The sequence below is a fragment of the Erythrolamprus reginae genome, chromosome Z (assembly GCF_031021105.1).
Source record: "Erythrolamprus reginae isolate rEryReg1 chromosome Z, rEryReg1.hap1, whole genome shotgun sequence".
NCBI lineage: Eukaryota > Metazoa > Chordata > Lepidosauria > Squamata > Dipsadidae > Erythrolamprus > Erythrolamprus reginae.
In genome coordinates this window covers 38,221,093-38,235,993 of record NC_091963.1, presented here as the reverse complement: position 1 = coordinate 38,235,993, position 14,901 = coordinate 38,221,093, and the positions used below count along the sequence as shown (strand labels likewise).

The following is a 14,901-nucleotide window of genomic DNA, read 5'->3' as shown; positions in this document are numbered from 1 at the left end:
AAAAGGATCTCCCAATCAGAACAAAACATATATGAAAAACATGTCTATTATATATATAAAATCTGATAGTGTTCCACCATTACTCTTAACCCAAAGTAAAAATATTTTCTGAGATTATTCTTACTGATACACGATCTAAACATGACTTCATTCCTCAGTGCTATTGTTCAGGGCAGATAAAATTAAATAGTGAATTCAAACTTATTCATTACTGCTCATTTAATTACAGTGTAAGAACAAGCTCTTCTTGATACCCTGGTATTCTTCTTGGTATTCAATACTGTTCCAAGGAAACATGATTTTAATTGGTTTCGTAAACCAATTGTGAGCATTTATTTTTGTGTAAAATAATGTGAGTGTCCATGTAAAAGAGAGAGAGAGAGAAGAAATCTGATATCTAAGCCCAGGGAAATTGCAGTGCTATGTTGAATTTCCAACTTGTGCTTGATAATTCTAGACTGGACTCTAGTTTAGGTCCCTGTAACATTTCCCCTACACTGTAACAGAGTAAGTGATTCATAACATAGTTAAAATGATAAATCTAGAAATACTATTTATCCTTGTGCAAAATAGTTGAATAAGTGGAAGCCACTTTTGTGTGTCTCCTCAGTCCTCTTTTATGTCCATCTTGAATGTTGATTAATTTGCATATTGTTCAATAAGTAAAATGTCCAAGTTTATATTTCCATAAAGTCTCTTTTATGTAGGAGAGAGATAGAGATAAACAGAGGGGGCACATTTAACCATGCATGTACATTTGTTAAATGCCTTTGTGTTGCAGTTTGCAGGCTGAAAAGGAAAGGACTTCCTGATTTGATTTTCCACTTAAGGGAATGTAATTAGTTCTAGTTTAGAAGATAGTAAGTGTTAAATTAATAAAGCAACATTATAACCGAATGCTGTATGAAACACAATTGAATGTGAAGGCTAAGTTTGAAGCCATCTAAAAGTACGATGGTTTAATATTTTAAATATATATTAAAATATTTTAATAAACAATCCATTTTTTTAACTTTCAAACGGCATACTTCATTTTGAGAATTGAAGTGCCAGATATCAAAATAGTGAACAATTCAATGGGCACATACTAAGATTTATTTCTACAACTCTGCTGCCCTCTTGTGGCAGAACAGGATATTATTTATTATAAATTTAGATTTATCAATTTATTGATTATAAATCTAATTATAGATTTATAATATAAAATATTATAAAAATTAGTAATTAGTATCTGTAAACTTCATATCTTCCAAATTACTTTTTACTTAAATTCTCAAATATTATCAGCCAATAGCTGTGCTGAATCAGAATAGCAATAGCACTTAGGCATGTACTGCTTCACAATGCTTTACGGCCCTTGTTCTTGCCCCCAACAATCTGGTCCTCATTTTACCCACCATGGAAGGATGAAAGGCGGAGTCAACTTTGAGCTTGGTGACATCTGAATTGCCAAATTGGAGGCAGTTAAATGTTTTCTCAGAATATATACCTATCTGAAAGTTGCAAATTTAGTTTCGTTATTTTTAATAATTGTTTATAGTTTATACTTTATACAGGGAACATACTATTTAGTGAAACTAATGCAAGATGAAATTCAAAACAGAATTTGGGAAGGAAATAATTATAGGCATCTTTGTTTGGATCGAAAGGATACTTAAATGAAACAAATAAAACAGTGATGGGCTCCTACAGGAACGGTCAGGAACGCAGTTCCGGTAGCAAAATTTGGAGCTCCACCCCAGAGCACCCAATTTGCACTGAAAGATGTTGAAACAAAATGCATAAGCCACGCCCACAGTGTGGTAGTAAAAATTTTGGTAGCCCATCACTGGAATGAAGTATCTACAGTGGATCTGTGTTTTTCAAACCTGGCACTTTAGGATGGGTGGACTTCAACTCTCAGAATTCCCCAGCCCGCCATGCTAGCTGCCTCATGCCAGCAAAGTAATTCTGGGATTTGAAGTCCACACAGCTTAAAGTACCAAGATTGAAAAACACTGATTTAGTGAAACTGGGTAATCACATCCCCACATAGATTCATCACCTAGTGTGTTCTGTGTGAAGAATTAGGACAGTGGCTATAATGATGAAGAGTGGAAATGTTTTTCTAAATTAAGTTACACAAATCTATGTAGCTTTCCAAAAACGTAAAAGACTTTAAGTTCTCACATACAGATGGAAAGAGAAATATGGAGATAGCACAAATCCCAGTAGCTCAATATAGCATGCCTTTCATGCGTCGCATCCTATTACCTTTTTCTATTGCAATTGATCACACAAAGAAATTGCTGCTGCAGCAATTGTAGCAGCAACAAAATCTTTTTTAAATCCCTCCAAATCAAGGGGTGGGTTCCTTCTGTTTGGACCAATTTGCCCGAACCAGTAGTGGGTTGCCAAAGCAGATCAGTTGGTGCCGGTCCTTGTGTAGTGCCATGTTTTTGTTTTTTTTAAAAAAATTAAATTCTTTTCAAAGTTTTTTCAATTTTTTTCCCCTTCTGACCATGCACAGAAGTTGAGTTCCAGCACTGTGCATGCACACCATCTTTTGGGGGGTTATTTTTTGGGGGGAAGGTTGCATGCATTCGTGTGTGCCCACAAGGTGTGCCCACACAGCGTGGGAGAGAGCAAACTGTTATCGAGGTAAGTTGGAGCTCACCCCTGCTCCAAATCATAAAAAAATAGGGTGATTGTGTACCCACTACATTGAAAAGTGTTCGGTGACCTTGAAAGCTTAGATTATTTGCTAAATCTCTTTTTGTTAAATCTGCAATTATTCTCTAACTCATGGCAGAGCCAAGCTGCAGAGAAAATATAATTAACTTGTCCTACCTCCAATTGAAAGAAATCAAGTTGTATACAAGCCTGTGACTGTAGTGAAAGCAGTGCAGAGACTGTAGCATCCTTTGAAAGAAAAATACAGGATTAAAAGATGGCATATGGCTGAACATATTCATTATGAATTTATATATTTAATTTATATATTCATTTTGAATTTAAACTTTTATGTTTCTAACACGCTTCTTATTAAACCCAAAGAAGTAGGTGACTAATTTTAAAGTGAAAAGCAAAGGAAAAGCAATATACAATAAGGTCCTCTTTTTTTAGTGTTTAAATAATTTTGTTTTATTATTGCTAAGTTTCTGACAATAATAAACAGATTTATAGCTAGCTGCAATTCAAAATGGGAAAACTGAGGATTTTTTTAAAACAATATTTATTATTAAATTTATTTGCCACCCATCTTATTGTGGGGCTGTTCTGGTCAATTTACAACAGTAGAATGTGAAATGATAGAGATAAAAACATAATAATAAGTGATGAAACCTAAAATAAAAAGTACACAAATATGAATTAAAATATAGAGAAGGAACTAGGGTTCCTAGGGAGGGGGGGAAGTGGATTTTTCTATTAATCTAGAATAGGGTTGTCAAATTCCCGGCCAGGGGGCAAATGCCTGAGGCGCTGGCCATGCACACACCCATTTTAGTGAAGGGGACAAGAGTCCCAATATGTCATGTGACACCACCATTACGACATGAGTTTGACACCCCTGATCTAGAAGACACCTCCAATGTGATATTCCCCCATTGGTTTCCCAGGCCAACTGACAGTAGTTCTTCAGACTCTTATAGATGGACAGTAGTATGGCGTGAAAGAAAAGAAACTTCATCCCAGGGGGCAGGACTTTTTCAGTGCTATGGAAGAGAAGTCTGATGGGATCTACAGAAGGGCTCCTTTACTTGCATGAGTGGGGTAGTCTTATCCTAGCAGGATGAGGTGGTTCATTAAGTAACATGGATCCATGCCAAGGTTGGATCATAACCAATACCTTGAATTGATCCAGAAGCAAACAAGTAACCAGTGCAGGTTGCGAAGCAGCAGTGTGACATTGTAGTGGTCCACCAGCGGCCAATGGAGCTGGCAGAAGATTAAGGCAATGAGAAGGTTGTGGAGGAACATGGACCAGTTTTGGAGTCTGGAGAATGCTCTGATTAGTGCTCTGCAGCAGAGGCAGAGATGGGGACAGGGCTGTCTGACATTTATCAGCTGCCTTTAGAGTCCAACATCAGTGAGTCAGATGAACAGATGGAGCCTGCTCCCAGTGTGTACATGCGCAGAGCTGCCAGACAAAGAGACCAGCTAAGGAACAAAGTAAGGACTTTGGTCAATAATAGCGAACCTTTTCTTCTTCGGGTGCCAAAAGAGTGTGGGTGCATGCTATCACACATGCCTGAGTTCCCACACTCATAATTCAATGCCTGGGGAGGGCAAAAACATCTCCGCCTGCTCCACAGAGGCGGGAAATTGCTTGTTTCCCAACTTCTGGTGGACCCAGTAGGCTAGTGTTTCACCCTCCCCAGGTTCCAAAGGGTTCCCTGGAGCCAGGGGAGGGCAAAAACGCCCTCCCCCATTCCCCAGGGGCTCCCTGAAAGCCAAAAATGCCCTCCCACAGCCTCTGTGTGAACTAAAAATCAGCTGGTCAGCACATGCATGCACACTGAAGCTGGGCTAGGACAATGGCTCATGTGCCAGCAGATATGGCTCTGCATGCCACCTGTGGCACCCGTGCCATAGGTTCGCCATCACTGCCATAGGTGGACAATGAATGGTCCTTCCCTTAGGGAGTAAAAGAGGAGCGAAATCACATATCTAAGAATCACATAAATAAGGAACTTTTACAATATTTTGCTTCAAGTCTCAATTCCATGTTATTTCAAATGAGACACACTTTCAGATTCTCGCAGTATAGACCAGAGGTGGGGAACTAGCCCCTTTATGACTAGTGGGCTTCAACTCCCAGAATTCCTGAGTGGTCAGCTTGGTACAGATGCAGAGAAACATCTTTCAGCTGTGGCGAGGGGGGCATTCGCCCAGGTTCGCCGGGAGTCACTCCTCACAGTTACTCATGCCCTCATCACCTCGAGGCTCGACTACTGTAACGCTCTCTACATGGGGCTACCCTTGAAAAGTGTTCGGAAACTTCAGATCGTGCAGAATGCAGCTGCGAGAGCAGTCATGGGCTTCTCTAAATATGCCCATGTCACACCAACATTCCGCAGTCTGCATTGGTTGCCGATCAGTTTCCGGTCACAATTCAAAGTGTTGGTTATGACCTATAAAGCCCTTCATGGCACCGGACCAGATTATCTCAGGGACCGCCTTCTGCCGCACGAATCCCAGTGACCAGTTAGGTCCCACAGAGTGGGCCTTCTCCGGGTCCCGTCAACTAAACAATGTCGCTTGGCGGGACCCAGGGGAAGAGCCTTCTCTGTGGCGGCCCCAGCCCTCTGGAACCAACTCCCCCCAGAAATTAGAATTGCCCCCACCCTCCTTGCCTTTCGTAAACTACTTAAAACCCACCTCTGCCGCCAAGCATGGGGGAATTAAGATTTCTTCTCCCCCTAGACCATTACAATGGTATGCATGGTATGTTTGTATGTATGTGTGTTTTATTTTCTATATTAAGGGGTTTTAATTTGCTTTTAGTATTGGATTATTATTGTATATTGTCTATGATTGCTGTTAGCCGCCCCGAGTTTTCGGAGAGGGGCAGCATATAAATCCAATAAAACTTGAAACTTGAAACTAGAATAACTTTTAGGGTTGTCCATCGGAGAGAAAGGAGAAAGGAGAATAAAAAAGGGAAGATGACAGCAACAGTCATGTGTTGAAACTTTGTCCCTTTTATACATGGCTGCTTTTTTGAGCTTTTTTTTTTAACCCCACCCTCCAAATCTGATGCACTGCACAGTGCTGGGACAGCAGCTTCCACTACTGCAGAACTGAGTGAATCTAATACAAATGCAAGGCAACAGGTTCAAAAACGAAAATGTGAGTGTGTCTTTGGAATATGAAACAAACCATTAACTTTTACAAAATACATTTACAGAGTAAATGTGCTTGCAACATGTTTTGGAAAAAGATACTTTTGGAGCTGTGACATACTGTGCTCTTCTGTTATTTTTTTTTTCTTTTTTGTTTTCACGAAGCATAGCAAATAAAGACTCCAAAAGCATTCACGCTCTCTATTAAAATCCAGTTGGAAATATTCTTAGTCTTTGAGAGCACCTCTTGTCTGAAAGTTAATTATGTAATAAGCTTTAAAAAAAGGATATAGCCAGAAAAGCAGTATTACCAATATCACTTTTCACCCAATACAAGTCATCCTTGATTAACAAGAGTTCATTTAGTGACGGTTCGAAGTTACAATAGCATTGAAAAACAAAGTGACATATGACCATTGTTCATACATTGTAGCATCCCCATGGTTGGGTGATCAAAATTCAGATGTTTGGCAATTTACTCATGTTTATGACCGGTCGTGTGATCACCTTTCGTGACCACCTGACAAGTAAAGTCATGGAGAAGTCAGATTGACTTAATAATTGTGTTACTAACTTAACATCTACAGTGTTTCGCAAGAATGGTCGTAAAATGGAACAAAACATGGTCATAAGTCACAGACTACCTGTACTTTGAAAAGGTAGCATAGTTCGATATAAAATGTCATAAGCAACCCCCACCCACCCCACAAAAATATCTGTATTTACAATAACCATTCCTTGTTAGGAGAATCAGTTTACCAAACTGAAGCACCTGCGTTTTTGTGAATATGCTTTGCTTCCTAACTATTCTTTTTATTTACCTTGCTCATTCCCTTGCGCTCATCATCAACACCTGTTCCAGGCTCAGGTAAGAAGCTGTGAAACAGATGCAAATCCATCACGCATGCTTCTGGATCAGATTTAATTACTATGTGCAGTGTTTGTCTTTTGCTTTAGCTTTCCTTTGAGTCTAGCTGAATGCTGATTTAAAATGCTTCATATTAGTCACCATTTTTTGCCTGGGGGAAATGGAAGGGAAAGGCGCAATCCTATAACTGGGGTGAAAAATTGATTGCATTGTTATTATTAGTCATTATTGCCTTTGATAGCTGGATATGATCTGTGAAGAACCCATTGGACGAAAGCTGTAATGTAGGGGTCTCCAAATTTGGCAACTTGAAGACTTCAATTCCTAGGATTCCTCAGCTACCCATGCTGCCTGGGGAATTATGGGATTTGAAGTCCACGAGTCTTAAAGTTGACAAGTTTGGGGTCCTCTGTTCATGTGTCCTTCCTACTCATATGACTAATTTTGGTAAACAAGATTCAAACTTCAAAATGCCTCTTTAACAAGATGACCTAATCAGGACACTTCAGTCACACCCAATCTTTACTCAGAATTGACCAGAAGAAGATGCTGATAATGCTGTTTAGTACAAGCACAGTTATTTATCTTTTCTGAAAGGCCAGGAAATTTCATAAGTCTGCATCATGATAGACCCTTTGTATACAACCAAGAACGTTTCCCTCTCTTTGCAGCTGGTCTCCGTTTCCTATTCCACTTATCCCATTTGTACCTGTTTAAAAATACCAGTTATTAGCAAATCATCCTGCATATTAAATTTCATCTGAGTGATGAGACCCAAGCAAAATAAAATAAAATAAAAAACCACCCCCCAATTCAGACTGTTACATCCAATCAGATCTTGAGGGATAGGTTGTATTATCATTTCCATTTAGTCAATAGTTAATTTAAGTGCAATGTCTATACCAAATCAGAGTTTGTTGAATCCCAAGGCCATGTGGAAATATAATGTCGTTATAGCCCTGTGTAAATCCAAGGTTATATATAAATCGCCACCTCATCATTTAACAGCAGGAATAATGGTCTCCAACAGAATGATTATGAGGAAAACTTGATCTCAGTGGGTTTTAGCCCACCAAAGATATAGTATCTATCCTAGTCCATATTTTAAGTCAATACATTTCTTCAAATTATTCAAAAATGGGTAATATTTATTTATGTAATAAATAATTATTCTACTAGTCCTTTAATTAATTATTAATTTGTTTAAAAACATATTAAATAATAAATTTAACAAATAGGTAATACAAAAATTGGATTCCTATATTCTGTAAAGACATTTATTTAGCTATAAATGTGTTATGGCTTACAAATCATGGTTTACGTGTGAGCCAATGGACTCGACTCCACTTGAATAAGTAATGATTTACATATTCATATAAATCATGGCTCAATCTGCACATCATGACTTTTAATGTTGAAGAGTCATGTATCAATCAATTAAATACTAATATTTCTAAGAACAATAAACCCTCAATCAAGTAAAAATCTTATGGATCTGTAAGTGGCTGAAGATAAATGCATATGTTGCTAAAGTCAAGTAGAATTGAGCAAGTAAAAGTGGAATAATGAATACTAAATAAATGTGAGACTGCGCTTGTAACATCCAAGAGGAAATAACAGGTGCCAAGATCACAGTTGATTCTTCATCATCTTGCTAGAAATCCTATAATTCCTATAGATTCCTTGTTCCTTTAACTGCACAAGGTGAAAAAGGAACAAAAGATATTGAAATCTTGCTGCTGTATTGCTCAACTTGATGGCTCACTCAATGCACCTAAAAGAACTGGATTTATGCCTTTGGGAAACACAAAGTTGAGAAGGATTGTAGGGAAAGTAAGAAATTGGTTTCATAAAAGTGAAACTAATTCAGAAACAGAGTGAATGCCTTGAAATTCTTCCCATCTGTAATCTAATCAACAAATCTAAGCATTGTTGGATTGCCATGCACAACTATGCTTGCTTGCTAATGTTGCTATGCATGCCTCGTAACTTTAAATAAATGATAGTTACAATATTGTTCCAGTTCCGTTCTGCCAGTTATCCTCCACACAAAGCAAGCTGATTATTCTGTCTCTGCATTCCAGGTTTACGAAGTGGTCCCTTGCCATAGTGATTGTGGTCAGTATATAGGAGTCACTGAACCCTGGAGTGTCTGCAAAGTGACTAATGTGGACTTAAAGGAGAATTGTGGAGTGGGTGTGCAAACCAGAAAAGTGAGGCAAGTTAAACTTTTATTAGACTTATCACTTTGGAGGGAAGAGCAACTTCCATCTGCAAGGTTTGGCATGCTTGTTTAAATAATGATTTGGCATGCTTATTTAAATAATGGTTTGTTAAGCCTATGTCATAATAAGAAAGCTTTCAGAAAACTTTATGGACTCCCTACTATAGGCAGGCTCATTAGGTCAGATTCCCTTCAAAGCTATGCCACCAAGTACAAAACCTTTGATTAATTCAGACAATGAATGCTTCATGACATCCTCTTTCTGCTGTGCAAAACAGAAATACTGTAACTAAGAACTTTTCCATATTCCTGTTTCAATATTGATTGGTGGCTTGAGATTACATTGAATCAAGCTTTTATTTCCTTGAGCATTTTCTGATACTATGTTCCTGTAAATAACAATTCTGCTGCTTGTGGATGTTTAAAGTCTTGCAGTCTTCAAATCCTGTTTTATTTATATTTTAATAGTTGTTATTCAATATGTACTGGGGATATATTTGCAAATACGATGTCACTAACTCAAACAAAAGATAAGCCGCTGCATCATATATTGTAGCTGATCTCCCAAAGCTTAATTTCTTTCATATTTTTCTATCTATATGTTAACATTAAAATATTTTGATCAATGGTATTTAAATATACAGTGTTCCCTCAATTTTCGCAGGGGATGCATTCTGAGACCACCCGCAAAAGTCAAATTTCCGCGAAGTAGAGATGCGGAAGTAAATACACTATTTTTTGCTATGAACAGTATCACAAGCCTCCCCTTAACACTTTAAACCCCTAAATTACAATTTCCCATTCTTTTAACAACCATTTAGATTATTACTCACCATGTTTATTTATTAAAGTTTATTTTAAAAATATTTTTTAAAGGCGGACAAAAATTTGGCGATGACAGATGATGTCATCGGGCGGGAAAAACCGTGGTATAGGGAAAAAACCCGCAAAGTATTTTTTCATTAATATTTTTGAAAACACGTAGTATAGACTTTCCACGAAGTTCGAACCCGCGAAAATCGAGGGAACACTGTACAGACAATTGCTTTGCCTGAAAAATTAGATTAAAAACACACATAGACCTCTCATATACCAAACACGCCCTTTCCTGGAGTAGGACATACTACACTTCACAAACAGATTAGAGTAATTTATTCTACATAGGGCTGCCCTTTGGAGGCTATTTGGAAGCTACAGCTGGTACAGCAGGCAGTACTGAGTGCATCTTGTTATACCCATTGTATTGCAAGCTGCACTGATTACCAGGTGTCTTCCAGTGTAATTCAATATATTATAAATCATCTATAAAGCCATTCATGACATAAAGCCCTGTAATTTGAGCAACTGCCTATCTCCAGTAGTTTGATCCATCTAATGTGATTGGCAAATTTGACATACTTTGCATCCCATCACTTAAATACCAGCATCCTGTGGAATCAGTAGTGGGATTCAAAAAACTGGTTCTCTGGATGTGGCGTGGCAGCAGTGGGCTACTAGCCAGAACGCTAAATTGCACTCGCCACCGCGGCTCGTAAGTGCTTGCAGGGCCAGTGCGATTTTGCTTCTGCACCAGTGGAGGTAGCAAAATTGTGCATAAAGCCACAGGTGCACCTGTGTTTCGGCATGCGCAGAAGCAAAAATATCTCCCATCTAATAGTGTTCAGGATGCTATTGAAAACCTAGCTGTTCGCCCTGGCCCTAGGCTCTGTGAAAATTTTTCCTGCTGTTGTCTTATAAATTGTCCATTAGCTCTTTTGTAATTTTAGGGAGGTTTTTTAGTTTTTAGTTTACTTTTAATGACTCTTCTAGTCAGGCACCCTATGAATTGTGTAATTAACTAATTAAAACAGACATGGAATTCATTATAATCAAGTTTGGCTATAGTTTTTAAACTAGTTTAATACTCTTTCCTAATTAGAGTGGCTTCATCTATTCAAGTGATTTGGGATAAATTCAAATTCAAAGTGTGCAAATTGAAAATGTATGTCTGGTTAAGTTTCTGTTTCTGGAATCTTGTTCAGTGAAAAAGCTGAAAAAATAACATGTGGATAAAATGTTGCCTGGGGAATGCTAGATTACATAAACGGAAAAAACTATTTTAGACTAAGACTAAGACTATTGAGGTTTTTTTATATTTCCCTTTAATTCAGCAGAAACCTTTCTATATAGGATGGATCTAAATATATTGCATAATTATTTACAGCTACATAATTTTACATTTACTACATCTAAGGGCTTTATCTTTCCAGATGCATGCAAAACACTGTGGATGGTCCGTCAGACATTGTGGAAGACTATCTGTGTGATCAAGAAGAGATGCCAATTGGTGCTAGAAAATGCATATTGCCATGTCCAGAAGACTGTGTCATATCTGAGTGGGGCCAATGGTCTAGGTGTTCCTTGGTAAGACCTTTAAGAATATAAAGATTCTTTTGTCCAACCAGATCAAAATCGACCAAGATACTTTCTTCTGAAATGCCTAGCCAGTAACCCAGCTAGATGTTTTTATGTATAATATACCTTTCTATTAAGCCATAGAATAAAACCATCGAGTATTTGATTATCATCTTTGAAAATAAGGGGATTTTTCATATTAACTCCTTCTTGTTCCTTTTTAACTAAAGATTCTAGAGACTGTATATCTTGAGTGGTTTCTCTGTCAATTGTCTTATCACAATATTGGGGTAAATAATTATAGATTGGTTCTCTCTTCTTTAGTTCACTTGGCTATTGCTGGAAATGTTAGTAACACAGAGTAATACAGTTTGGCACTAAAAACTGTTAATTTATTCCCATCTCAGCTTATATATATGTACGTGATACATTTCTGTACACATAGATCTTCAACTTTTCCCTTTGCAATATTCGAAAGACTTCTCACATTGAATCTAGGTTCTACAGTTTTAAAACTACTTTTAAATTAGAAAAATTAGATGGGCACTACAACCATTGAACTGTAATTAGTCTAAAAGTTCAACTAAGCCAGAAGTGAGCCATCGTACTATAGTCTTTAGCTTGCTGCTGTTAATCCTGACTCTGTAACCTGCTTAGTGTTATGTATGTTCTAGGTCAGAAGTATCAAAGTCTATTTCATTGAGGGGCACATCAGGGTTGCATTTGACCTCAGGGGGCCTGTGTGGGCATGGCTAGCTCAATGTCATTCATTTCAGGGGCACCTGTGTTTGGGCTGAGTGCTCTGCAGCAAAGGACTGCCGTCTTTGGCGCTATCGGTACACCTGCTGAAGCTGGTGTGGGCGTGCCTGTTGGTTGGAGATTTGGCTTCTGCATGTGCACAACAAGTGAAATCTTGCATGGGGATGTGTGCGCGAGCGGGATTTCAGCGACTTTTGCCAATACAGTGGTACCTCAAGATATGAACCCCTCGTCTTACGAACAACTCGTGATACGAACCCGGGGTTCAGGAAAAAAATTGCCTCTTCTTACGAACTTTTTTCGAGTTACGAACGCCAAACCCGAACTTCCGGGTTCAGCGTTCGGAGGCTCCTGGGAAGCCGCCCAGCTATTTTAAAAGGTGACCGCCGGGCTGGGGGGCTTCCCAGCAACCTCCTGAACCCCGAACTTTTGCCGAACTTCCGTGTTCGGGGTTCAGGAGGCTGAAGGGGCTTCGTGGCTGAAGTCGAGGGAGAGTCTGCCCGGAGACCAATGACGCTGCAGATGGGAGAATTTCCATTGGCCCATGGAAATTCTCCCATCTGCAGCATCATCGGTCTCCGGGCAGACTCTCCCTCGACTTCAGCCACGAAGCCACTTCAGCCTCCTGAACCTCGAACCCGGAAGTTCGGCAAAAGTTCAGGGTTCAGGAGGTTGCTGGGAAGCCCCCAGGCCCGGCGGTCACCTTTTAAAACAGCTGGGCGGCTTCCCAGGAGCCTCCGAACGCCGAACTTTTGCCGAACTTCCGGGTTCGGGGTTCAGGAGGCTGAAGTGGCTTCGTGGCTGAAGTCGAGGGAGAGTCTGCCCGGAGACCGATGACGCTGCAGAAGGGAGAATTTCCATTGGCCCCACTCCTTCCTGGATGTTGCCAATTTTTTTGCGGGTTTTTTTGTTGTTGCACGGATTAATTGACTTTACATTGTTTCCTATGGGAAACAATGTTTCGTCTTACGAACCTTTCATCTTACGAACCTCCCCCTGGAACCAATTAGGTTCGTAAGACGAGGTATGACTGTATTTTTGCTTTTGCGCATATGCAGAAGCAAAAAATAGGTTAAAATCACCAAAATCTCACACGCAAATGTCTTCACACAAGATTTCACTTGCTGCGCATGCACAGAAGCCAAATCTCACAAGGGGGCACAGGGGTGTGCGTGCAGGCACATGTTGGGGAAGCATAGCTACGTCTACATCCCAAAAATCACTACCAGAGCATAGCACCTGACTGTTCCGGTAGCAGGCCATCTCTGGTGCTCCGCCAGTGAAAATAAGCTCCCAAGCACTATTTTGGCTGTGGTGGCCTCCTGCAATCCTCTGCCAGGGAAAACTGAGCTCGGAAAGAATGCCTGTGGCACTCAAGAGCTCTGTATTTGGCTGCAATGGCCTCCTGCAACCCCCCGCAAGTGAAAGTGGAGCTTCATTTTCCCTGCAGAGGCACTACAGGCTGGTCCTTAGCTGTTTCCAGGCACCTCTCGGGACGGATCTAAGCACCTTGAGTTTGACATCCCTGTTCTAGATCATTAATAACGTAGGCAAGTAATAATCTACTTTGGGCAAGTAGGTAGCAGTTGTGGTGGCTGGGTCAGAGAACCAGGATGACAGCATAAGGCTTTGCCCACCAGCCCCAACAACATCACTTCCTGGGTTTTTAAAAAACTTTTCAAAGCCTTTTTTTCCCTGAAAGAAAGGAAGGGAGGGAGTGAATGAGGTGGAAGACAAGGGAGCAGAAGGGAAGGGGAAAAGAGAAAGAGAGACGTGTTAGAAGGGAAAAAAATCAGGAATCACTTTCCAGCTGGGCGATTGCTTGGCAAAGAAGAAAAAAAATGCTGTCGCTTTAAATCTAAAGTCTCGAAACTTAGCCACATGGCTTGCTGAGGAGTTGAAGTCCACAAGTCTTAATATTGCAAACTTTGGAGATTCCTGCTTGAAAGGTTTTCGGAAACTGCTTGGAATGAGGTTTTCAATTGCAGAAGTGAAGTGACATTCAGCAGTGGATAAAAGGAAGGATTCTTATATGGTTCTGTGTTTTTGAAAATTTGGGGGTTGTGCAATACGAGCTTTGTGTTTCTATAAGGGTTTGGGTGATTCCCATTGTGGCTAAATGACTTTTGTCCTGTGTCATATATTGGGTGTTGGACTGCTTATTCTGATTCTACTACTGTTTTTTGTTAGTTGCCAAATCTTGCCATGGGGAAATTTCAAAATATGCCTTGAATGGATTTTGCTTATGTGAATGGAGCCAAACGTCAGGCCAAACTTTCTATACCAGTGATTGCAAATCTTTTTCCCTCGGGTACCTAAAGCATGTGCTATTGTGCGTGTGCACATGTGCACATGTCCACACCCATGATTCAAAGCCCCCCCTCATGCCTTGCCCCCTATGCATGTGCACATGACTCCCTGCTCCATTTTCTGGGCCCAGTAGGGCTGTTTTTCATCCTCTCCAGGATCCCAAGGCATTCTTAGAGCCTGTAGAGGGAAAAAACAGTCTCCTCCACCCCCCTGGAGGTCCTCCAGAGGCTGAAAATGCCCTCCCATAGCCTCCAAATGAGCTGAAAATCATATGGACGGCACACATATGCATCCTGGAGCTGAGCTAGGATAAAGGCTCACATGCTAGCAGATATGTCACATGTGCCATAGGTTGACCATCACACTTCTATTTGGAGATTATTTGATTATATCTATTGTGCAGGAATGTGAAATGAGTTTCAAGCAGGTTGTTTGTTAGCAGCTTGGTTTTTCTTTGTTTTTCTGTGAGCCTTTTATTATGAGTAATATTTTATTTGGGTAGAGGAGTTGCTTCCCACAAA

The 14,901-nt window shown here is 39.8% G+C and overlaps 1 protein-coding gene across 1 annotated transcript in view; it reads left to right on the top strand.

Moving 5' to 3' along the window:
• The window catches only part of THSD7A (thrombospondin type 1 domain containing 7A), a 367,936-nt gene that overhangs the window by 321,546 nt on the left and 31,489 nt on the right, over positions 1-14,901 (top strand). The window contains exons 21-22 of the mRNA XM_070730018.1: positions 8,778-8,911; positions 11,167-11,320. Coding sequence (XP_070586119.1) covers positions 8,778-8,911; positions 11,167-11,320 — 288 coding nt within the window. The remainder of the gene's footprint in view (positions 1-8,777; positions 8,912-11,166; positions 11,321-14,901) is intronic.